The sequence below is a fragment of the Bos javanicus genome, chromosome X (assembly GCF_032452875.1).
Source record: "Bos javanicus breed banteng chromosome X, ARS-OSU_banteng_1.0, whole genome shotgun sequence".
Lineage (NCBI taxonomy): Eukaryota > Metazoa > Chordata > Mammalia > Artiodactyla > Bovidae > Bos > Bos javanicus.
The window spans coordinates 52,457,827-52,483,341 of NC_083897.1; the positions used below are offsets into that span (position 1 = coordinate 52,457,827).

General features: G+C 37.1%; 1 protein-coding gene and 1 non-coding gene across 2 annotated transcripts in view; one reads left to right on the forward strand and one right to left on the reverse strand.

The window, feature by feature from the left end:
* Window positions 1-25,515, reverse strand: part of CENPI (centromere protein I) — a 68,193-nt gene that overhangs the window by 19,957 nt on the left and 22,721 nt on the right. Inside the window, exons 13-19 of the mRNA XM_061409222.1 lie at window positions 20,172-20,289; window positions 20,020-20,084; window positions 16,961-17,055; window positions 13,604-13,739; window positions 12,354-12,478; window positions 10,833-10,881; window positions 10,498-10,716 (exon numbers count right to left, since the gene is read on the reverse strand). Coding sequence (XP_061265206.1) covers window positions 10,498-10,716; window positions 10,833-10,881; window positions 12,354-12,478; window positions 13,604-13,739; window positions 16,961-17,055; window positions 20,020-20,084; window positions 20,172-20,289 — 807 coding nt within the window. The remainder of the gene's footprint in view (window positions 1-10,497; window positions 10,717-10,832; window positions 10,882-12,353; window positions 12,479-13,603; window positions 13,740-16,960; window positions 17,056-20,019; window positions 20,085-20,171; window positions 20,290-25,515) is intronic.
* Window positions 19,160-19,231, forward strand: TRNAG-CCC (transfer RNA glycine (anticodon CCC)). The gene has a single exon. It is a non-coding gene; the product is annotated as a tRNA-Gly (tRNA).

Sequence of the window (25,515 nt, forward strand, 5' to 3'; positions counted from 1 at the left end):
GCGACTGAACAAGTGAGCCTAAAAAAAAAAAAAAAAAAGTGTCCTCCACCGTCCCCTTTGTGTCAGGGTGGAAACCAGACACTGAAGAGACCAGCAAACAGAAGAAGCTATAACAGAGGGAACCGCCTTGGAAGCTACAGGCAATAGATTAAAACCCTGTGGTTACTACAGACTACACAGGAAGGGGCCTACAGATCTTGAGAAATATAAGTCGGACCAAGGAACTAGCCAAAAATGAGCTGAACCCACAATACTCACAACAAAACCAGAGAAAGTCCTCGATATATTTTTACGATCATTCTTTTTTTTTTTTTAATTAAAAAAAAATTTTAAGTCCTCTATTATTCCTTTAATTTTCACTTTTACAACATATTACTTTGCAAATAAAAAAAGACCCTATTTTTTTTTCTTCAGCAAATTTCATATATATATTTTTTAGAATTTTTTGACCTTGTTTTTTTTTTTTTCTTCTTTTTTTAACATTGTATTTTTGAAATTCCAAACTCTACTCTAGATTTTTAATTTTAGCTTTTTGGTATTTGTTATCAATTTTGTACCTATAGTTTTTTTATAATTTCTGTGACTTTTTTTCTTTTTCTCTGTTTCTTTCTCTTCTTCTTTTATATAACATTGTATATCTGAAATTGCAAACTCTACTCTAGATTTTTAATTTATGCTTTTTGGTATTTGATATCAATTTTGTACCTGTATTTTTTCTTTGTAATTTTTGCGACAATGTTTGTTTTTGTTTGTTTGTTTGTTTTTCTCTCTTTTTCTTCATCTTTTTTTTTTAACATTGTATTTTTGAAATTCCAAACTCTACTCTAGATTTTTAACTTTTGCTTTTTGGTATTAGTTACCAATTTTGTACCTATATTTTCTTTATAATTTTCGCGACCTTGTTTGTTCGTTTTTTCTCTCTTTCTTTTCCTTCTTCTTTTCTTTAACATCATATGTTTAAAATTCCAAACTCTACTCTAGATTTTTAATTTTTGCTTTTATGTATTTGTTACCAATTTTGTACCTTTAAGAACCCAATCTTCAGTACCCACTTTTCACTAGGAAACGAGATAACTGGCTTAACTGCTCTCTTTCCCTTTGGACTCTCCTTTTTCTCCACCAGGTCGCCTGTGTCTCCTCCCTAACCCCTCTCTACTCCACCCAACTCTGTGAATTTCTGTGTGTTCCAGACGGTGGAGAACACTTAGGGAACTGATTATTGGCTGGATCTGTCTCCCTCCTTTTCATTCCCCCCTTTTATCCTTCTGGCCACCTCTGTCTCCTTCCTCCTTCTTCTCTTCTCTGTATAACTCCGTGAACATCGCTGAGCGGTCCAGTTGTGGAGTGCACATAAGGAAGTGATTATTGGCTAGCCCACTCTCTCCACTATTGATTCCACCTCATCTCATTCGGGTCACCTTTAACTCCCTCCTCCCTCTTCTCTTCTCCATGTAACACTGTGAACCTCTCTGGGTGACCCTCACAGTAGAGAAACTTTTCATCTTTAACATAGATGCTTTATCAGTGGTGCTGTACAGAAGGAGAAGTTTTGAAACTACTGTGAAAATAAGACCAATAACTGGAAGTAGGAGGCTTAAATCCAAACCCTGACTCCAGGGAACTCCTGACTCCAAGGAACATTAATTGACAGGAGCTCATCAAACGCCTCCATACCGACACAGAAACCAAGCACCACACAAGGGCCAACAAGTTCCAGGGCAAGACATACCAAGCAAATTCTCCAGCAACAAAGGAACACAGCCCTGAGCTTCAAGATACAGGCTGCCCAGAGTAACCCCAAAACCACAGACATCTCATAACTCATTACTGGACACTTCATTGCACTCCAGAGAGAAGAAATACAGCTCCACCCACCAGAACACCAACACAAGCTTCCCTAACCAGGAAACCTTGACAAGCCACCTGTACAAACCCACACACAGCGAGGAAATGCCACAATAAAGAGAACACCACAAACTGCCAGAATACAGAAAGGACACCCCAAAATCAGCAATTTAAACAAGATGAAGAGACAGAGGAATACCCAGCAGATAAAGGAACAGGATAGATGCCCACCAAACCAAACAAAAGAGGAAGCGAGAGGGAATCTACCTGATAAAGAATTCCAAATAATGATAGTGAAATTGATCCAAAATCTTGAAATCAAAATGGAATCACAGATAAATAGCCTGGAGACAAGGATTGAGAAGATGCAAGAAAGGTTTAACAAGGACCTAGAAGAAATAAAAAAGAATCAATATATAATGAATAATGCAATAAATGAAATTAGAAACACTCTGGAGCCAACAAATAGTAGAATAACAGAGGCAGAAGATAGGATTAGTGAATTAGAAGACAGAATGGCAGAAATAAATGAATCAGAGAGGATAAAAGAAAAACGAATTAAAAGAAATGAGGACAATCTCAGAGACCTCCAGGACAATATTAAACGCTACAACATTCAAATCATAGGGGTCCCGGAAGAAGAAGACAAAAAGAAAGACCATGAGAAAATACTTGAGGAGATAATAGTTGAAAACTTCTCTAAAATGGGGAAGGAAATAATCATCCAAGTCCAAGAAACCCAGAGTCCCAAACAGGATAAACCCAAGGCGAAACACCCCAAGACACATATTAATCAAATTAACAAAGATCAAACACAAAGAACAAATATTAAAAGCAGCAAGGGAAAAACAACAAATAACACACAAGGGAATTCCCATAAGGATAACAGCTGATCTTTCAATAGAAACTCTTCAAGCCAGGAGGGAATGGCAAGACATACTTAAAATGATGAAAGAAAATAACCTACAGCCCAGATTATTGTACCCAGCAAGGATCTCATTCAAGTATGAAGGAGAAATCAAAAGCTTTTCAGACAAGCAAAAGCTGAGAGAATTCTGCACCACCAAACCGGCTCTCCAACAAATACTAAAGGATATTCTCTAGACAGGAAACACAAAAACGGTGTATAAATTCGAACCCAAAACAATAAAGTAAATGGCAACGGGATCATACTTATCAGTAATTACCTTAAACGTAAATGGGTTGAATGCCCCAACCAAAAGACAAAGACTGGCTGAATGGATACAAAAACAAGACCCCTACATATGTTGTCTACAAGAGACCCACCTCAAAACAGGGGACACATACAGACTGAAAGTGAAGGGCTGGAAAAAGATTTTCCATGCAAATAGGGACCAAAAGAAAGCAGGAGTAGCAATACTCATATCAGATAAAATAGACTTTAAAACAAAGGCTGTGAAAAGAGACAAAGATGGTCACTACATAATGATCAAAGGAGCAATCCAAGAAGAAGATATAGCAATTATAAATATATATGCACCCAACACAGGAGCACCACAGTATGTAAGACAAATGCTAACAAGTATGAAAGGAGAAATTAACAATAACACAATAAGAGTGGGAGACTTTAATACCCCACTCACACCTATGGATAGATCAACTAAACAGAAAATTAACAAGGAAACACAAACTTTAAACGATACAATAGAACAGTTAGACCTAATTGATATCTATAGGACATTTCATCCCAAAACAATGAATTTCACCTTTTTCTCAGGTGCACATGGAACCTTCTCCAGGATAGATCACATCCTGGGCCATAAATCTAGCCTTGGTAAATTAAAAAAAAACAGAAATCATTCGAAGCATCTTTTCTGACCACAATGCAGTAAGATTAGATCTCAATTATAGGAGAAAAACTATTAAAAATTCCAACATATGGAGGCTGAACAACACGCTGCTGGATAACCAACAAATCACAGAAGAAATCAAAAAAGAAATCAAAATTTGCATAGAAACGAATGAAAATGAAAACACAAACCTGTGGGACACTGTAAAAGCAGTCCTAAGGGGAAAGTTGATAGCAATACAGGCACACCTCAAGAAACAAGAAAAAAGTCAAATAAATAACCTAACTCTACACCTAAAGCAACTAGAAAAGGAAGAAATGAAGAACCCCAGGGTTAGTAGAAGGAAAGAAATCTTAAAAAATAGAGCAGAAATAAATGCAAAAGAAACAAAAGAGACCATAGCAAAAATCAACAAAGCCAAAAGCTGGTTCTTTGAAAGGAAAAATAAAATTGACAAACCATTAGCCAGACTCATCAAGAAACAAAGGGAGAAAAATCAAATCCATAAAATTAGAAATGAAACTGGAGAGATCACAACAGACAACACAGAAATTCAAAGGATCATAAGAGACTACTATCAACAATTATATGCCAATAAAATGGACAACGTGGAAGAAATGGACAAATTCTTAGAAAAGAACAACTTTCCAAAACTGGACCAGGAAGAAATAAAAAATCTTAACAGACCCATCACAAGCACAGAAATTGAAACTGTAATCAAAAATCTTCCAGCAAACAAAAGTCCAGGTCCAGACGGCTTCACAGCTGAATTCTACCAAAAATTTAGAGAAGAGCTAACACCTATCCTGCTCAAACTCTCCCAGAAAATTACAGAGGAAGGTAAACTTCCAAACTCATTCTATGAGGCCACCATCACCCTAATACCAAAACCTGACAAAGATCCCACAAAAAAAGAAAACTACAGGCCAATATCACTGATGAACATAGATGCAAAAATCCTTAACAAAACTCTAGGAATCAGAATCCAACAACACATTAAAAAGATCATACACCATGACCAAGTGGGCTTTATCCCAGGGATGCAAGGATTCTTCAATATCCGCAAATCAATCAATGTAATACACCACATTAACAAATTGAAAAATACAAACCATATGATTATCTCAATAGATGCAGAGAAAGCCTTTGACAAAATTCAACATACATTTATGATAAAAACTCTCCAGAAAGCAGGAATAGAAGGAACATACCTCAACATAATAAAAGCTATATATGACAAACCCACAGCAAACATTATCCTCAATGGTGAAAAATTGAAAGCATTCCCTCTAAAGTCAGGAACAAGACAAGGGTGCCCACTTTCAGCATTACTATTCAACATAGTTTTGGAAGTTTTGGCCACAGCAATCAGAACAGAAAAAGAAATAAAAGGAATCCAAATTGGAAAAGAAGAAGTAAAACTCTCACTATTTGCAGATGACATGATCCTCTACATAGAAAACCCTAAAGACTCCACCAGAAAATTACTAGAACTAATACTCCACCAGAAAATTACTAGAACTAATAATGATTATAGTAAAGTTGCAGGATATAAAATCAACACACAGAAATCCCTTGCATTCCTATACACTAATAATGAGAAAACAGAAAGAGAAATTAAGGAAACAATTCCATTCACCATTGCAACGGAAAGAATAAAATACTTAGGAATATATCTACCTAGAGAAACCAAATACCTATACATAGAAAACTATAAAACACTGGTGAAAGAAATCAAAGAGGACACTAACAGATGGAGAAATACACCATGTTCATGGATTGGAAGAATCAATATAGTGAAAATGAGTATACTACCCAAAGCAATTTATAGATTCAATGCAATCCCTATCAAGCTACCAACAGTATTCTTCACAGAGCTAGAACAAATAATTTCACAATTTGTATGGAAATACAAAAAACCTCGAATAGCCAAAGCTATCTTGAGAAAGAAGAATGGAACTGGAGGAATCAACCTACCTGACTTCAGGCTCTACTACAATGCCACAGTTATCAAGACAGTATGGTACTGGCACAAAGACAGAAATATAGATCAATGGAACAAAATAGAAAGCCCAGAGATAAATCCACGCACATATGGACACCTTATCTTTGACAAAGGAGGCAAGAATATACAATGGAGAAAAGACAATCTCTTTAACAAGTGGTGCTGGGAAATCTGGTCAACCACTTGTAAAAGAATGAAACTAGAACACTTTCTAACACCATACACAAAAATAAACTCAAAATGGATTAAAGATCTAAACATAAGACCAGAAACTATAAAACTCCTAGAGGAGAACATAGGCAAAACACTCTCTGACATACATCACAGCCGGATCCTCTACGACCCACCTCCCAGAATATTGGAAATAAAAGCAAAAATATACAAATGGGACCTAATTAAACTTAAAAGCTTCTGCACATCAAAGGAAACTATTAGCAAGGTGAAAAGGCAGCTTCAGAATGGGAGAAAATAAGAGCAAATGAAGCAACTGACAAACAACTAATCTCAAAAATATACAAGCAACTCCTACAGCTCAACTCCAGAAAAATAAATGACCCAATCAAAAAATGGGCCAAAGAACTAAATAGACATTTCTCCAAAGAAGACATACAGATGGCTAACAAACACATGAAAAGATGCTCAACATCACTCATTATCAGAGAAATGCAAATCAAAACCACTATGAGGTACCATTTCACGCCAGTCAGAATGGCTGCGATCCAAAAGTCTACAAGCAATAAATGCTGGAGAGGGTGTGGAGAAAAGGGAACCCTCTTACACTGTTGGTGGGAATGCAAACTAGTACAGCCACTATGGAGAACAGTGACGAGATTCCTTAAAAAACTGGAAATAGAACTGCCTTATGATCCAGCAATCCCACTGCTGGGCATACACACCGAGGAAACCAGAAGGGAAAGAGACACATGTACCCCGATGTTCATCGCAGCACTGTTTATAATAGCTAGGACATGGTAGCAACCTAGATGTCCATCAGCAGATGAATGGATAAGAAAGCTATGGTACATATACACAACGGAGTATTACTCAGCCATTAAAAATAATACATTTGAATCAGTTCTAATGAGGTGGATGAAACTGGAGCCTATTATACAGAGTGAAGTAAGTCAGAAAGAAAAACACCAATACAGTATACTAACGCATATATATGGAATTTAGAAAGATGCTAACAAAAACCCTGTGTACGAGACAGCAAAAGAGACACTGATGTATAGAACAGTCTTATGGACTCTGTGGGAGAGGGAGAGGGTGGGAAGATTTGGGAGAATGGCATTGAAACATGTATAATATCATGTATGATACGAGTTGCCAGTCCAGGTTCGATGCACGATACTGGATGCTTGGGGCTAGTGCACTGGGACGACCCAGAGGGATGGTATAGGGAGGGGGGAGGGAGGAGGGTTCAGGATGGGGAACACATGTATACCTGTGGCGGATTCATTTTGATATTTGGCAAAACTAATACAATTTGTAAAGTTTTAAAATAAAATAATTTTTTTTTATTCCAGAATTTTATTTTTTATTTTATTTTTTTAAAATTTTATTTTATTTTTAAACTTTACAATATTGTATTAGTTTTGCCAAATATCAAAATGAATCCGCCACAGGTATACATTTGTTCCCCATCCGGAATCCTCCTCCCTCCTCCCTCCCCATACCCTCCCTCTGGGTCATCACAGCAGGATCCTCTATGACCCACCTCCCAGAATATTGGAAATAAAAGCAAAAATATACAAATGGGACCTAATTAAACTTAAAAGCTTCTGCACATCAAAGGAAACTATTAGCAAGGTGAAAAGGCAGCCTTCAGAATGGGAGAAATAAGAGCAAATGAAGCAACTGACAAACAACTAATCTCAAAAATATACAAGCAACCCCTACAGCTCAACTCCAGAAAAATAAATGACCCAATCAAAAAATGGGCCAAAGAACTAAATAGACATTTCTCCAAAGAAGACATACAGATGGCTAACAAACACATGAAAAGATGCTCAACATCACTCATTATCAGAGAAATGCAAATCAAAACCACTATGAGGTACCATTTCACGCCAGTCAGAATGGCTGCAATCCAAAAGTCTACAAGCAATAAATGCTGGAGAGGGTGTGGAGAAAAGGGAACCCTCTTACACTGTTGGTGGGAATGCAAACTAGTACAGCCACTATGGAGAAAAATAAAATAAAATTGAAAAAAAAAAAGAATTGAATAATTAGAATGTATCTAAGACAGAATGGGTAATATTAGTTACTCTTGAAATAAAAATATAAATGTTTGCTTGGAATTTTATAGCTTTTGGACACATATACTATATTAAATATATTATATATTATAATACTTAATGTACTATAATATGTAACCACAATCTCATGTATCTTTGGGTTTGTAATTATGTCTGGAGAGAGAGAGATTGTTAAGAAGAAAAATAATAAAAGCTGGATCAACTGGAAAAAAAAAAGAATTTGGAATCATTTAAATGTTTTATATATTCCAAGAATCAAATTAAATAAAAAATCAGATAATCAATAAGTTCCTACTGTATAGCACATGGAACTATATTCAATCTCCTGGGATAAACCATAATGAAAAATAAAATAAGAATGCATGTATGTGGATAACTGAGTCAGTTTGCTGTACAGTAGAAATTAGCACATTATAAATCAATTATACTTCAATAAAAAAGATTTCTAATGATCAAATAAAAAGAAAAAAGCAATCTCTAAAACATGAAAACAAACTGAAACAAATGTACCTAATTGCATATAAAACACAGTATATGCAATGTACATTTTTCATAGGATTTAGTCCAGGAGCAAAAACTAAAAATATTTCAAATTTCATCCAGTCTCATTATTAATAGTAATATATCATTAATTGAAACAAGTTTTTATGTACTGTATGATAAATCAGGCAAGTTATTATGAAAGGAAAAGAGAAAAAGGAAAGAATATCAGAAAATCACAAAACTATACTGCCTCTGTCTACTTGAAAACGAATTTTTATTCAATTATTGAAATCAATATGTTTTTGAAGGTCTACCTATTACTTTTTTCACCATCTGGTCCTTGACTACATTTTAAAACATCATCTCCTACCATGCTATAGCATACTCTAGTGACTTTTAAGGGCTTCCCTCGTATCTCAGCTGGTAAAGAATCCTCCTGCAATGAAGGAGACTCTGGTTCAATTCCTGGGTCGGGAAGATCCCCTGAGAAAGGGATAAGCTACCCACTCCAGTATTCTTGGGCTTCCCTAATGGCTCAGACAGTAAAGAATGTGCCTGCAATGCAGGAGACCTGGGTTTGATCCCTGGGTGAAGATCCCCTGGAGGAGGGCATGGCACCCCACTTTCTTGCCTGGAGAATCACCATGGACAGGAGACTGGCAGGCAGCAGTCCACAGGGTCCCAAAGAGTCTCAACTAAGCATAGCAGTGACTCTCAACTCGTGTTGTATATCAAAATATTTATATCAAAAAAGTAGATTCTGGATATCACCACAGTTAGTAAATCAAAATGTCAGGGTGCAAGTAATCAAGCACATATACTTTGGAAAAGTACCCTGGGTACTTCTGCTGCTGAGTCAGGTTAGAATACCTGCTCAAGCCCTACAATTCTGCTTAAATTCCTCAAATACAGCATGCTCTGACAAAGGGCAAACCACATCCAGTCCAATGCCTGTTTCTGTAAATAAACTTTTATTGGAATGCAATTATGCCCATTTGTTTACTCACTGCCTATGGCCACTTTCATGCTGCAACAGCAAGGTTGAGTAATCTTGACAGAGACCATGTGGCCTGCAAAGCCTGAAATATTTACAGTCTGGTCTTCCACAGGAAGAGTTTACTGCCCCCTGTTCTATTTTTGCACTTTTCCTCAAATATCACTCCTGTCTTGACAAGCTCATGCTCATCCTTCAAAACTCCAATCAGCATCATTTCTGTAAAGCCTGAGCTGGGTCAAACACCCGTGTATTTTTTCATTGTTCTCTGTACTTTCCCTATATTATTCATCATTCTTTATTGTAAGATGTCTGTTTAATGACTGCCTCCTCGACTGGATTCTAAGCTCTATAAGGGCAATACTTAGATGTGTCTTGTTCACCACAGTGCCTGGTTCTTGCATGAATATATTAAACAATTATTCAATGACTATCTTTCCCATTCTATACATTTTTTTCATTTTGTTAGATTTCTTAATGCTCTAGTCTGTTTAGGGAATTGTGAATCCAGAGTCTATCAGTGTATTTGTAATTCCATCCTGTTGTGTCATCCACACACATATGATATGCATACCATTTGAGGTAAGTCACTCACAATGTTGAAAATTACAGGGCTGGTGATAAAGTCCTAAGAAGACCCCTTTGCCTACATACTGATATCAACCCATTAGATCAGCAGTCTTTGGCTAAGACTTCAACTCTAATTATAATATTGTCTAGCTTACATTTTCCATCTTGTCTAGAAGGATTTTACCAAAGCTTCAACTTCTCTGTACCCTTTTCTTACCTGGCACCACCTCTACCCAAATAGAATTGAACTAATATTCCCTCCCCCTATTTCTCACAATTGTACTTCTCATTTCACCTAACTATATTGCAGTAATGTTCACAAATCTGTCTCTGCCACAAACCCAAGCTCTTTGTGGGTAGAAACTAACTTTGAATCCCCAGAGCCTAGCACAATAACTAAAAGATAGCTGATACTCAAAAAGTATGACTGAACACGTCTTGCAATTCAGACACACTAAATTTATGAAATGTCCTATTTGTGCCATCATGGTACTCCCACAGAAAATCTAAAAACTGTTTAAATATTCTTACCTGTAGCAGAAAGGAAACAGTATAACTCAAAAAAGCAGGATGATGGACTAAATTTAAACTTTTTTTATACTCTGCTACTGAAGCATTTCCTAAGACTTCAGGGTCAATATATAATCCTTTCTGGAAGGGTCTGGATGTCCACAGGCAACCAACCATCGCTGTCAAATACTGATTAAATTCTTGATAGGTCTTGCTGCTGAAGCTGAACTCTGATTTTGTCTATTGGGAAAGGAAAAAAAAAATTGTCATTATCACCTATTCTCCCTTCGTTTTTATTCCCAATAGATCTTATATCTCTACATTGGTGACTTAATACAGAGATTCATCATCCATACCTTGTGTACAAACTCATTTTTCTTTGCAGCAGTCAAATTTTTATGATACCTAAAAGACAGAACAAACAGAATAAAACTTTTACCATTAAATGCCTTTCCTATGTAAATATAAACAAAAGTTTACATTTTAAATGTAAATATATGTACATACACAAATATCCAGCTGTCTAGTTAAATATTTTTTTCCTTTTGTGGTACATTTTCCTCAAAGAATAAAAATTGACAGAGGCTCAAATATTGAATTGTACACTTAAGATATGCACTTGACTCTGTAAATCGTATTTTAGTAAAAAACAAAAGGCAATGTTTTTAATGTTTCAGTATTAAAAATTAATAAGAGTCTCAAAAGCAGCTACTGATACATAAACATTTTTTTAATGTGGAAAAAAAGGTGCAGTAGACAGGCTAAAGGGAAAACTTAGAAATATAATTTTTTCTTGACTGAGAACTATTCTAATTAGCTTTTGAACATTTCAGTTCAGTTCAGTTCAGTTGTTCAGTCATGTCCAACTCTGCGACCCCATGAACCGTAGCACACCAGGCCTCCCTGTCCATCACCAACTCCCGGAGTCCACCCAAACCCATGTCCCTTGAGTCGGTGATGCCATCCAACCATCTCATCCTCTGTCATCACCTTCTCCTCCTGCTCTCAATCTTTCCCAACATCAGGGTCTTTTCAAATGAGTCAGCTCTTTGCATCAGGTGGCCAAAGTATTGGAGTTTCAGCTTCAAAATCAGTCCTATTTAAACCTTAGCATAATCTTACAAGTTATGCCAAAAGAGTCTACACTTATGGCCTAAAAAGAGCAATTTCAGTCCATAAGTGGAAAAATTAGAAGGTATCAGAAATTTAATACTTACAGTTTCATACAATTGGTAATAGCTCCCCTTTATCTCCCAGAAAATGTTCTTTTTACCAAAGAAGCTATGTAGACTTAAACCAGTTGTTAGTTGTCAGTAAATGACTAATTTTTCTTTGCAACACAGCAACAAGAATTAGCAATGCTGAGTGCAACATTACCACTGCACAAAAAGATCCTTAACTATAAATTCTTTTATTACACGTCCCTCATGTTGACATTTTAAGAACACAGTTAAAATAGTTCCACATTGGAAGGTCATTCCCAAAAGAAAGCCAGGTTTCCTATTTCCAAAGGCCCTGGCAAAAAATAGATAACAATCTTATTGTTCTGAATATTTTACTGCATTATATATAATAAGCTTGTATGGGTGTGTGCAGTCGTGTCCGACTCTTTGAGACCCCGTGGGCTGTAGCTGCCAGGCTTCTCTGTCCATGGGATTCTCCAGGCAAGAATACTGGAGTGGGTTGCCATTTCCTTCTCCAGGGGATCTTCCTCATCAGGAGACTGAACCTGCAGCTCCTGCAGCTCCTGCATTGCAGGTGGGCTGCGCCACCTGGGACGCCCATATAATCTTACTGTAGTATATTTATATACTTTATTTTATAGCTGGAAAATGAGGATGGAATTATGATATAAAAATGGGGAAAAGGCTTCATACCTGTCCATAATGTAACAGAGTTGATTCAGGATACTGGAATCCAGGCTGAGGAGTACAGGATAGAAGACCCCAGGAGGAAACAACACCACTAATGGAAGGTTATAATTTATATATATGTCACACACCTTTTGGGAAGAATGATAACATCAGTATATAAATTATTCCTCAGAACCCCTCAACAAACTTCACCCAAAGAATCATTACTAGAGAATAAACAATAACATTAGGGATGGTCCTGCCTGATTCATAAACAGAATAGGTAGCCACAACTTTTGCTTAAAAATGTACCTCACCAAACAGTAACCTTATGATAGAGGATTATTTCTTGGAGGTTTTATTATTAAAATCTCTTTTTTTCTGGGGAGAAATCTTAGAGTTAGGGAGAAAGGGGAAAGGAACACTTCTTTCTTAAGTCCTATGCATGCTAAGTCACTTCAGTCATGTCTGACTCTTTGTGACCCAATGGACTGTAGCCCACCAGTTTCCTCTGTCCATGGTATTCTCCAGGCAAGAATACTGGAGTGGGTTGCTATGCCCTCCTCCAGGGGATCTTCCCAACCAGGGACTGAATCCACCATCTAGTGTGTCTCCTGCATTGACAGGCAGGTTCTTTACCACTAGTGCCACCTGGGAAGCCCTAGGTGGGCTTAAGTCCCATAAATACTGATTTATCACATTAGTTAGCTGTCAACCTGGAAAACAAGCAAGCAATCTTCTAACCAAATATAATACAACTAGGTATCAGTGAAGGGAAGAAGCCAGGAAAACCGAGATTAGTGGGTACTTCCTAGAAACAGTTCTGCCTAGGCTGAATACTACAAAACAACAGAAGAGGACCAGAATCATAGGTACTGGCAGAAATAAGGCAGCTGAAAGCTGGGGGTAGAGAGCTAAGGAAACAGCATATTTTTGTTTTTTTTTTTTTTTTACCAGGGGTTAAAGATCTATAATGGATGAGCAAAAAGACAGACTTCTGTCTAGGGTTAGCATTACTCAGGGGAATGTCTATTAAAGTGGTACCTGCAATTCAGGAAAAAGCATTTGCTTTTTCTCCTTGTCAATTATTCAGGCCAGAATATAATCATTAACTTCAAAATTAACTATGTTTAACTTTAGTTTATTAGCTAAAATTAACTATGATAATAAGATCATAGCCCAACTTAATAGTTGTACATAAAATTTAAACAACACCGTAGTAAAGCAGACAGCTATCACAAAAATCTAAGTAGGGGAAATGGGATGTGTACTACCTTCTCATAGAAATCCAAAATAAAGTGCAGCAAGAAAGTACGGTTGCTTTCCAAGCGCACTGCAGTAGTGGACAGCCATCCTACGTAGTGAATCAGTTCAGACACAGAGTTCATGGATCCACCTAAAGTTGTCTCTCTGCAACAAGAAACCATGACATGCAGATCCATTAGCAAAAGTCCTCACAATTTCCCAGCTAAAGCTGGATTAAATATACAGTAAAAAGTTGTTGGGAATTTCAGAAAATGATCGGCGCTCCAAAGTATAACTCACTTTTTTTAAAACCACAGTGATTACAACTATACAGCCATCTAGGGAACCACTAAGACCAATTCATAGAATATCCTGAGCAACCACTCTAATATTAGTAAATAACAGAGAAAGAAAGGATTAAACTCCAGACTTTAGATAATATTACCAATGTCCAGGGACCACAGCAGTCAGCAAATTAGTTTCTAAGTACACAAATCCAAAACCAGTTTTGCCAGAATTTCTGAACTAAAAATGCTGTCGAAGTATATTCACTTTAACTGGAATTCAATTTTTAAATTGAATGAGTAAAAATTCTGGCATCTTTCATTCTTCTAGTAAAAACCAGATCTAGATATTTTATACTCTAGCCAAATCAATGAATCATGTCTCTTTAAATGACACACGGATATAATTGGTTCAATCTATCTATCCATTCACCCTTGTCCTACAATCCACTGTTGACTGGATTAGGAAAAGATTGGGAAATGTGATTTCATAGCTTTATCCTCAGACCTAGATAGCCAACAATGACTACGCACAAGGAAAAATGAATCATATACAGTCTTAGAGTTTGAAATGATGACAACTCTACCATTACCCACCACCATGACATAATTCAGTGGCAGAGCAAGCAGGAAAAGATTAAGAGACCATTCAAATAGGTGGGGATACATACAATCAGACTGTCACTTGCAAAACTGTACTTTATGATTTCTGGCAGCACTTGACAAATATGTCTGAAATAATCTTCACAATAATGACTGCTCAAACAGCATCCTTTCAAAGTGTTTCTCTACAGGACATTACCACGGGCATTTTAGATGACACAATTCACCATTCAGCATTGCCTTCTACTCCCTACTGACTACAGCACGTTTAGCACTTCTGGCTCCTACCTACTAAAAGATGTTAGCATCCTCTTTCCAGTCACTGTGCCAACCAAAAATTCCCCCTGGAGAACCACTGCTGAGAACAGTTTCCCACCCTCCTCTCCTTGTTATCTACAACTACAATTTACTCCCTCTATGGTACATGGTCATATGATGGAGACATAGCATTACACTCCTGTCTCCAAAATGGAAGGAATTATAGAGAACTTAAGAGCTATATTTTATAATGCCAAGTAGTATTAAGATAAGCAAAGTTACCTATAATTATGTTCATTTATTTGTTTTAAGAATTTTAGAAAGCAGAGCCCCTTTTTAAATGCCCTCTCAAAATTTATGACACTAATTAAAAAGGATCCTAGGAATTTTAGAAAGAAAGTACAGAAATTGTAAATCACCTGTATTAGGGTACCTAAGACTTACACTGCAAATTGGCTAAAGATTATAAATGTAAATATACTATTCTTAATAGAATTGAGGTATTTGAAGAGATTAAGCATTCAAATGGAATTTCTTATGATAGGGGTTCTCAAACTTTAGCTTGTACCAAAATTCTGGAGGCATTTGTTAAAACACATATTTCTGAGCTCTACCTCCAGTAGTCATGTACGGATGTGAGAGCTGGACCATAACAAAGGCTGAGCACCAAAAAATTGATGCTTTCAAACTGCGGTACTGGAGAAGACTCTTGAGAGTCCCTTGGACAGTAAGGAGATCAAACCAGTCAATTCTAAAGGAAATCAATCCTGAATATTCATTGGAAGAATTGATGCTGAAACTGAAGCTCCAATACTTTGGCCACCTGATGCGAAGAGCTGACTCACTATAAAAGACCCTGATGCTGGGAAAGACTAAAGGCAGGAGGAGAAGGAGGTGGCAGAGGATGAGATGGCTGGATGGCATCAATGACTCAATGGACATGAATTTGAGCAAGCTCTGGGAGATGGTGAAGGACAGGGAAGCCTGGAGTGCTGCAGTCCATGGGGTCACAAAAAGTCGGACACAACTGGGCAACTAAATAGCAACAAGTTCCCAGGTTATGCTGATGTTGCGGGTCCAGAAACCACATTTTGAGAAGCACTGCTTTACAAGATACTTTCACTACTCACTAATGCTTCATTTTCTTCTAAAAGTGATCAGACATACATGATACATGGAAGCACTATAATAATGAATATGAAGAAACAAAAATTTTCCAGGCAACTTATAAGAATCTTGTTTTCTCCATTCTCATAACAAATTTGGAGATAACTATAGGGAAAAGAACACAGAGAAAAATAGATCTAGACTAATCTCACCAAAATAACCACCAAGTATTTGTGATTGAAGCTAAGGGATCCTTATGTTATAAAGTAAGAATGTGACTGATAATATAGGGAATCTGAACACTGATTAGATATTTGAACATATTATAAACTATTAATTTTTACATGTTATACTGATATCATTTTTCAACTGCTGAAATGATATCGGGTTTTGCTTAAAAAATATCTAGTACAAAGGAGGAGAGACATGAAGGGTGTTAAAGATGAGAAAAAGTTAATCACGAGCTGGTAACTGTTGAAGCTGGATGATGCATACATAAGGGTAATAATTGTACTATTTTCTCTACTTTTGAATTTGTTTGGAATTCTCTATAATATAAAGTTTAAAAAAATAATGTTAAAAAAGAATATAGGAGAACCCAAGACTCTAGGTAGAAAGAATCAAAGCAACCTGGTTTAGGCAGTTCCTTGAAATTCAATTAAGTCTTTGACTTTCACTTTAAGGTTTTATATTTAACAATAATGAACATAATGGAAATTCAGGGCTCTTTTTAAATTATAACGTGAAATTAAATTAATGTATACAAGCAAAATATATCAGGGAAACAAAAAAAAAATCTTTACAGCAAAATAACAGATTTTCCTAGCCATCATCAAAATTGACTTCACATATAAGCAAGAATACATTTTATAAAGTAAGCTAAACTGAATGAAAGCCAAAGTTGCAAGTTTTAACGTTAGAGGCTTAGGGGTTGCTTTCTGATTTATATAATAAAACTTGAAGAATTAATCTTTCTCACAGGATTGTGGGGAAGGGTGAAAAGTAGAAAAAAAAAACCTTAGAAAAGTACGATTCAGTATTTACATAGAGCAATTAGGTTTCATGTCACACCGTTAAACTCCATATGCAGTTTTGCACAGATCAACTCTTGTGGAGGGTTATAAGATAACTCACAGAGGACTGTTCCTAACAGATTTCACATGGATGTCCATAGAAAGCCACAGCAGCCAATTCTGCAGTAGTTCTTTCAGACACTGAAGAATACTACACTGCAGAGGCAAAACAAAAAATCATTCAGTTACACCATAGTGTTGAGAACTAACAGACTAAACCAGAGACTTAGAGACAGAAGGGACTATGGAGACAACCACATCCAATTCAGAACCCTGTAGCTGCTGCTCCAACCTGACCGGTCTCCAAGAAACAGATTAATGCAAGTACAAGTTTATTTTGCCATTTTCTCTACAAGCTGGCCCCCAGCTTATCAGCGACGAATAGACTCTTGTTTTTCCAAATTATATTCATTCATAATATATCACATCATCAAATATAGCATCACCCACCTCTTATCATCTCCCCTCAAAGATCCTCTTATGTTGTTTCAGATATGTGTTTCCTACTCTTTTCACCTTGGGTCTACAACTGCAATTTATTCTTTTGTTGGTCATAAAATTTATCTTCTATGACTGTGGAAAACAACTCTATAGTTTTCCTTTCTCAGGCTTTGCCTTGATATCCCAGGAACTTACTCACATATAAACAATATAGTCTTGAAACAAGTGTGCCTGGAACACTTGTAAGGATAAATTGTAATATCTACAAATTTGAAAGCAATCCACACCATCCCAAAACCTAATACATGAAATCTTTCTCAAACATCCTTAATAATTAACGGTCTAGATACTACTTGAATATGTGCAGTGATACAGTGCTCATTGCTACTTCATTGAAGAGTTCAATTAATTTTTTTTTAGAAACTGACATTCCTCACATTCAGATTATAAATATGTTTGAGTTGAAATCAAACTTGGAATCATCTAAAATAATCTATTTTGGTGCTAATTTAATATGGAAAGATATTCAATATTACTATGTCATATTCAGAAAATCTCCACTCACCTACTCTATCGCATCCAGCCTCCATATTAATGGAAGGCATGAGGTTTTTATCTTTATGAGAAGGCGGCATGGGTTTAAAAAAAAAGATTGAGAAGCACAGCTCTACACCACTCCTAAGTTATGGTCTCCAACTTCATCTGGGTCCTTAATGAAGCCCAGTGATCCTTTTACCATACTTCTCTTCAATCAGCTGTCTCTCTCTCCCATTTTTTTAATGGCTGTTCTCTTCACATAACACCCTCTTTAAGCTCCCTGCTCAATTCTGTCCTCTATAATGCACTTATTTTGAGAAATTTAACATTTTTAGGAAAAAGTATTTCAATTTCTTGCTCTTTGTTCAAATTATACAAATATATCTCTATGTCCACCTATCTCTACATCCTTGTCCTCAACCTTAGAAAACAGTAGTACCTCCCAACCCCTTACCACCATTCAGGAAAATCACTCTACCTAGTCTTAAATCAATACTATCATGCTTTTTCTGAAACCCTGCACTGTCAATTATCCCCCATCTTTCCCCCATTTTCAACCTCTCTCTCTTCTCATCTGGCTCCTTCTATCCTATCTATAAACATGTTCAGGTTTTTCCCACTCTGGGGACAAAAAAAAAATTACAACCTTCCCTTGATTCAAAGTCCCACTATAGCTCTCTTTCTCTATCCCTCCCTTAGCCAAAGTTTTGGAAACACAGTCAATACTCATTGTCTTGTCTTCATTTCTCATCAACTCCTCAAGCTCCACAATTTGGTTTTTATTCCACACTCCACTGAACCTGTTCACAAAGGTAGCCAAGACCTCTGTATTATCAATTCTAAAAGAAACTTTTTTGGTCCTTATCTTTCTGGACCCTCTTGGGATATGTGGCAACATTAGCCCTTCACTCCTTCTTGATAGCCTGTGTCTCTCTGTTCCTTTGGAACTACTATTCTCCTGGTTCTTTTCATACTTCTTGAAAATGTTCCTTTATAGACTCTCCTTTTCAGTGAGAATTAAGTAGTAAGTATTTCCTTGATTTCTGTCTTTGGCCCACTGTCTGTTTCCCTTCCTCTCTCCACCTCCTACTCTCAAATATGAATATATGCATGTGTTTATAAATGTATACTTGCTAGGCTGGAACATATGAAACTGCCAATTGTTAAACAGCTTTGACCTATCAGATTAAATCTATTCAGATGGTTTAATCTAATATTTACAGATAAACAGCACTCTATATTGGTAGAATAAGAGAAAAAAATAAAGAATAACCAAGGGACTTCCCTGGTGGTCCAGTGGCTAAGACTCTGCACTCCCAATGCAGGGGCCCAGGTTCGTTCCCTGGTCAGGGAATTAGATCTCACATGACACAATTCAGAGTTCACATGCTGCAACTAAAAACCCTGCGTGCCATAACTAAGACCCAGCACAGCCAAATAAACAAAAATAAATATTGTAGAAAAAAAAAAAGAATAACCGAATTAGAAGTTTGGGATAGGCAATTAATAAAGTACCATTTGACTAGGATAAACACTAATCAGGACAATATATTTTTTCTGTAAATGTGGCCAACAATAAATGATTTAAGGTGAAAAAAATTACAAAGGAACATTACTTATACTGTCACTCTTTTAGAATAGGAATAACCATTCTATAAGAAAGTGGCTCTCAAACTTAGATAGAACTCCTGTAAACCACAGTGGTCTTTTTTTTGGAGAATACTTCAAAATAGTAACACATTTTAATTTTATTATATAAGGTTAGAACAATTTTATTAACAGAAAATAACTATTATAATACATAGTGTGTACTCAATATATATTTGAGAAATGAAAAAGTGTATCTACAAAACTATCAACCACAACAATCAAACTAAGTATGCTTAAGTTATTTCCTAGTTTGTTTTTAATACTGATTTGCCACCTGTTCATTCACTTCATCATCTGCCACAAGTGGAAACAGCTCAGGAAAATGATATGTGACAAAACCTTAAAAACAGAAAATTCTACACATTAACTTTGATTTGAGTAACGGAGCATCTCAGGTCCAGGTTCAAGTGAATCCTATTAAAAAAACTACTGTTGTAATGTGGGTTTGAAATTGTGTACCACCAGCCATAGACTAAGACAATTTTTTTTTACCTTGAAAAAAATAGATGATGTAAAGAAAAGCCGTGAAAGATGGTCAAAAAGAAGTGGCTTCATCTCTAAAAATCAGAAAAGAAAAACATCATTCAATTCTTTTAATTAACATTACACTCAATTAAATGGCTCCAAATTTTCATGATACATACCAGAGAAGCTACTAAAAGGAATCCAGCTCACAAGTTGAAGGAACTGTGATCGACAACAGAGGCCATCCCAGAGAGGAAGGCTCTTATACAGGAATGCTTCACAGGAATAAAACCCCTCCTATAACACAAGTTGATGGTAAAATCTTACGTGGAGCTCTTCAGTCATAACTATACTCAAAACAACCAATTTATATTGTGCAATAGTTGTTTTACTCTTAATTTTTTTGTCATAAATATAATTAAAAGCCTTGGGTTAGGTATCAGACTTTCTCCTAAAAAGAACCAGATGATTAATATTTGAATACTTTAACATCTTTATCAACATAGTTTTCAAATACCATAAAACTTCACCAACTAAAAATAAGGTAAGAAATCAAATTATGAAATATTTTTCAAGATAAATGAAACTATTATTTTGGAGTACATGCAGACACTTGAATAGTCCATAAAGTTGCACAGTAAGTCTGGAATTTCAATAGGAGCCACAGACCAAACCTGAACTCTGGGCAACACCATCTGGAGAGGGCTGAGTGTCTAGCTGCTTGTGTTTTCACCAGTGAGTAAGGATCCAGGGCTTTCCCTTTTAATTCTGTCATCCTGAGTCTTAAATAGTGGCATGTACCAAGACTCTATTCTGCACCTTCTTTTCAGACATGAATTCTCTGAACAATCACATCTATAACACAGCTAAAACCATCACCTATATCATGAGGAGTCTTACATTTCTGCATTTCCAGCCCAAATCTCATTCTGATCCCTAGACTTATTATCTAACTGCTTACTGAACCTCTTAGATATTCCACAGGCATCTTTTAAACCAAATATATCTTTCCTTCTTAGCCTGCTTTTCTTATACTCCCATCATCATCCTCCCAAGCAGAAAATCTAAAAATTCAACCTAAATTAATTCTTTTATTCTCACCACCATTATCCATACCCAACTTCTAATTCAATGGTTTCATATAAAATCCTTAAGATTTATTCAACAAACATTTATTGAGAATCTCTTTTTTTTTAAAATTTTGCACCAGGTACCAAGTTGAACACCCATACATGAAGAAAAGTTAGACATGGTTCCCACCTGTCTGGAGCCCATAATGTGTGGAAAAACAGATGCTTCAAGATACCACAATACAGGAAAACACAGAAGAGCCAAGGGAGCACAAAGAACAAACATCTAACCCAGATTGAGTAAAGGCTTCTTGTCCATGCTGATACCTGAGTAGCAGCTTAACAGTACAACTCAGGGTTACCCAGGCCAAATAATTAACTGGCTTAACATATTCAGCAATCAAAAAAATGCTTGTTGATTGTAAGAACATAGGGTCACTGCTTGTGACTAACAGGGAGGGAACACAGCCCTACCCATCAGCAGAAAATTGGATTAAAGATTTACTGAGCATGGTCCTGCCCACCAGAGCAAGACCCAGTTTTCCCCACAGCCAATCCCTCCCATCAGGAAGCTCGCACAAATCTCTTATTCTCACCCATCAGAGGGCAGACAGAAGAAGCAAGAACTACAATTCCACAGCCTTCAAAACAAAAACCATAACCACAGAAAGCTAACTAAAATGATCACATGGATCACAGCCTTGTCATGGCAAAGGGGCTTGCATGATTCAATGAAGCTATGTGCCATGCTGTGTAGGGCCACCCAAAACAGAAGGGTCATGAGGTGGAGAGTTCTGACAAAACATGGTTCACTGGAGAAGGGAATGGCAAGCCACTCAGTATTCTTGCCTTGAGAACCCATGTATAGTATGAAAAGGCAAAAAGATATGACACCAGAAGATGAACGCCCCCAGGTCAGTATGTATCCAATATGCTACCAAAGAGCAGAGAAATAGCTCCAGAAAGAATGAAGAGGCTTTGGGCAAAGTGGAAACAACACCCAGTTGTAGATGTGCCTGGTAGTGAAAGTCAAGTCCAGTGCTATAAAGAACAATGTTGCATAAGAACCTGGAATTTGAGTTCCATGAATCAAGGTAAATCGGACGTGGTCAAGCAGGAGATGGCAAGAGAGAACATCAACATTTTAGGAATCAGTGAACTAAAATGAATGGAAATGGGCAAATTTAACTCAGATGACCATTGTATCTACTACTGTGGGCAAGAATCCCTTAGAAGAAATGTAGCCCTCATACTCAACAAAAGCATCCAAAATGCAGTACTTGGGTGCAATCTCAAAAATGACAGAATGATCTCAGTTCATTTCCAAGGCAAACGATTCAATATTACAGTAATCCAAGTCTATGTCCCAACCACTGATGAAGAAGCTGAAGCATTCTATGATGACTTACAATATCTTCTAGAACTTACACTAAAAAAGATGTCCTTTACATCTTAGGGGATTAGAATGCAAAAGTAGGAAGTCAAGAGATACCTGGAGCAACACACAAGTTTGGCCTTGGAGTACAAAATGAAGTAGGTCAAAGGTTAACAAAGTTTTGTCAAGACAACACATTAGTCATAGCAAAACATCTCTTCCAACAACACAAGAAACAACTCTATATATGGACATCACCAGATGGTCAATATTGAAATGAAACTGATTATATTCTTTACAATCAAAGATGAAGAAGTTCCATACAGTCAGCAAAAACAAGATCTGGAGCTGACTGTGGCCCAGATCATGAGCTCCTTATGGCAAAATTTAGGCATAAATTGAAGAAAGTAGGGAAAACCACTAGGCTATTCAGGTATGACCTGAATCAAATCCCTTATGATTATACAGTGGAAGTGAAACATAGATTCAAGGGATTAGACCTGATAGAGTGCCTGAACAATTGTGGATGGAGGTTTGTACACTGTACAGGAGGTGGTGACCAAAACCATCCCAAAGAAAAATAAAGCAAGAAGGCAAAGTAGTTGTCTGAGGAGGCCTTATAAATAGCTGAGAAAAGAAAAGAAGTGAAAGGCAAAGGAGAAACAGAAAGATATACCCAACTGAAGGCAGAGTTCCAGAGAATAGCAAGGAGAGATAAGAAAGCCTTAAGTGAATGATGCCAAGAAACAGAGGAAAACAATAGAATGGGAAAGATTTGAGATCTCTTCAAGAAAATCAGAGATACCAAGGGCACATTTCATGCAAGGATAGGTACAATTAAAGGACAGAAACAGCAAGGACCTAACAGAAGCAAAAGAGATTAAGAAGAGGTAGCAAGAATACACAGAAGAACTGTACAAAAAAGGCCTTAATGGCTCAGTTAACCACAATGGTGTGGTCACTCACTTAGAGCCAGACATCCTAGAATATGAAGTCAAGCGGATCTTAGGAAGCATTACTACAAACAAAGCTAGTGGAGGTGATGGAATTCCAGTTGAGCTATTTCAAATCCTGAAAGATGATGCTGTTAAAGTGCTGCACTCAATATGTCAGCAAATTGGGAAACTCAGCAGTGGCCACAGGGCTGGAAAAGGTCACTTTTCATTTCAATCCCAAAGAAAGGCAATGCCAAAGAATGTTCAAACTACCACACAATTGCGCTCATTTCACACGCTAGCAAGGTAACGCTCAAAACCCTTCAAGCTAGGCTTCAGCAGTATGTAAACCAAAAATTTTCAGATGTACAAGCTAGATTTCGAAAAGGCAGAGGAATCAGAAATCAAATTGCCAACATCTGTTGGTTCACAGAGAAAGCAAGGGAATTCCAGAAAAACATCTACTTCTGCTTCATTGACTACACTAAACCTTTCATTGTGTGGATCACAACAAACTGTGGAAAATTCTTAAAGAGATGGTACTCCCAGACCATCCTACCTGTCTCCTGAGAAACTTGTATGCAGGTCAAGAAGCAACAGTTAGAACCAGGCATGGAACAATGAACTTATTCAAAATTGGGAAAGGATTATGTCAAAGCTATTTATCAACACCCTGCTTATTTAACTTACTTGCAGAGTACATCATGTGAAATGCTGTGCTGGAGGAATCGCAAGCTAGAATCAAGATTGCCAGGAGAAATATCAGGAACTTCATATATCTATATGATACCACCCTAATGGCAGAAAGTTAAGAGGAACTAAACAGCCTCTTGATGAAGGAGAAAGGGGAGACTGAAAAAGCTGGCTTAAAACTCAACATTCAAAAACTTAAGATTTTGGCATCCAGTCCCATCACTTCATGGCAAATAGATGGGGAAAAAGTGGAAACAGTCACAGATTTTATTTTCTTGGGCTCCAAAACCACTGTGGATGGTGACTGCAGCCATGAAATTAAAAGACACTTGCTCCTTGGAAGAAAAGCTATGACAAACATAGACAACATATTAAAAATCAGAGACATCACTTTGCCAACAAAAGTTGGTATAATCAAAGCTATGGTTTTTCCAGTAGTCACGTATGCATGTGAGAGCTGGACTGTAAATAAGGCTGACTGTGGAAGAATTGATGCTTTCAAATGTGATGCTGGAGTAGACTTGAGAGTCCCATGGATTTCAAGGAGACCAAACCAGTCAATCCTAAAGAAAATCAACCCTGAATACTCATTGGAAGGACTGATGCTGAAGCTCCAATACTTTGACCACCTGATGCAAAGAGCCAACTCATTAGAAAAGACCCTGATGCTTGCAAAGTTTGAGGGCAAGAGAAGGGGGCAACAGAAAATAAAATGATTGGATGGCATTACTGACTCAATGGATAGGAGTTTGAGCAAACTCCAGGAGATAGTGAAGGACAGGGAAGCCTGGCGTGCTGTAGTCCATGGGGTCGCAAACTGTTCAGACACAACTTAGCAACTGAACAACAGTCACCTTGTGAGATTTTTCTTACTGGCCAATTCAATTAATTTAATGCATTCAGTTACATCTTCAGTTTGTTCTCTTAAATTACAGACCTCTTTCTCTGTTTTTGTGTGTGTGTCAGCCATGCCATGTGGCTTGTGGGACTTTAGTTCCCTGACCATGGATTGAATCCGGGTGTTCAGCAGTGACAGCATAGCATCCTAGCCACTGGACAGCCAGGGAATTCTCTAGATCTTTTTCTCTTATTTGGATAATTTAACAACTTCTTTCTTCACAGCCAACAGTACAAAGATAAACGTCAGTTCAATTGGCTCTATCTATAATGAATTTTGAGCTTCCCAGGTGGCACTAGTGGTAAAGAACTCGCTGGCCAATGCAGGAGATGCAAGAGACACAGGTTCGACCCATGGGTCAGGAAGATCCCCTGGAGGGCATGGCAACCCACTCCAGTATTCTTGCCTGGGAAATCCCATGGACAGAGGAGCCTGGAGGGCTACAGTCCATGCGGTCTCAAAGAGTTGGACACAAATGAAGCAGCTTAGCACACACTCATGATGAATTTTGAATTGAGCAAATATTGTTTACAAAAGATGTCAAGCACCAAT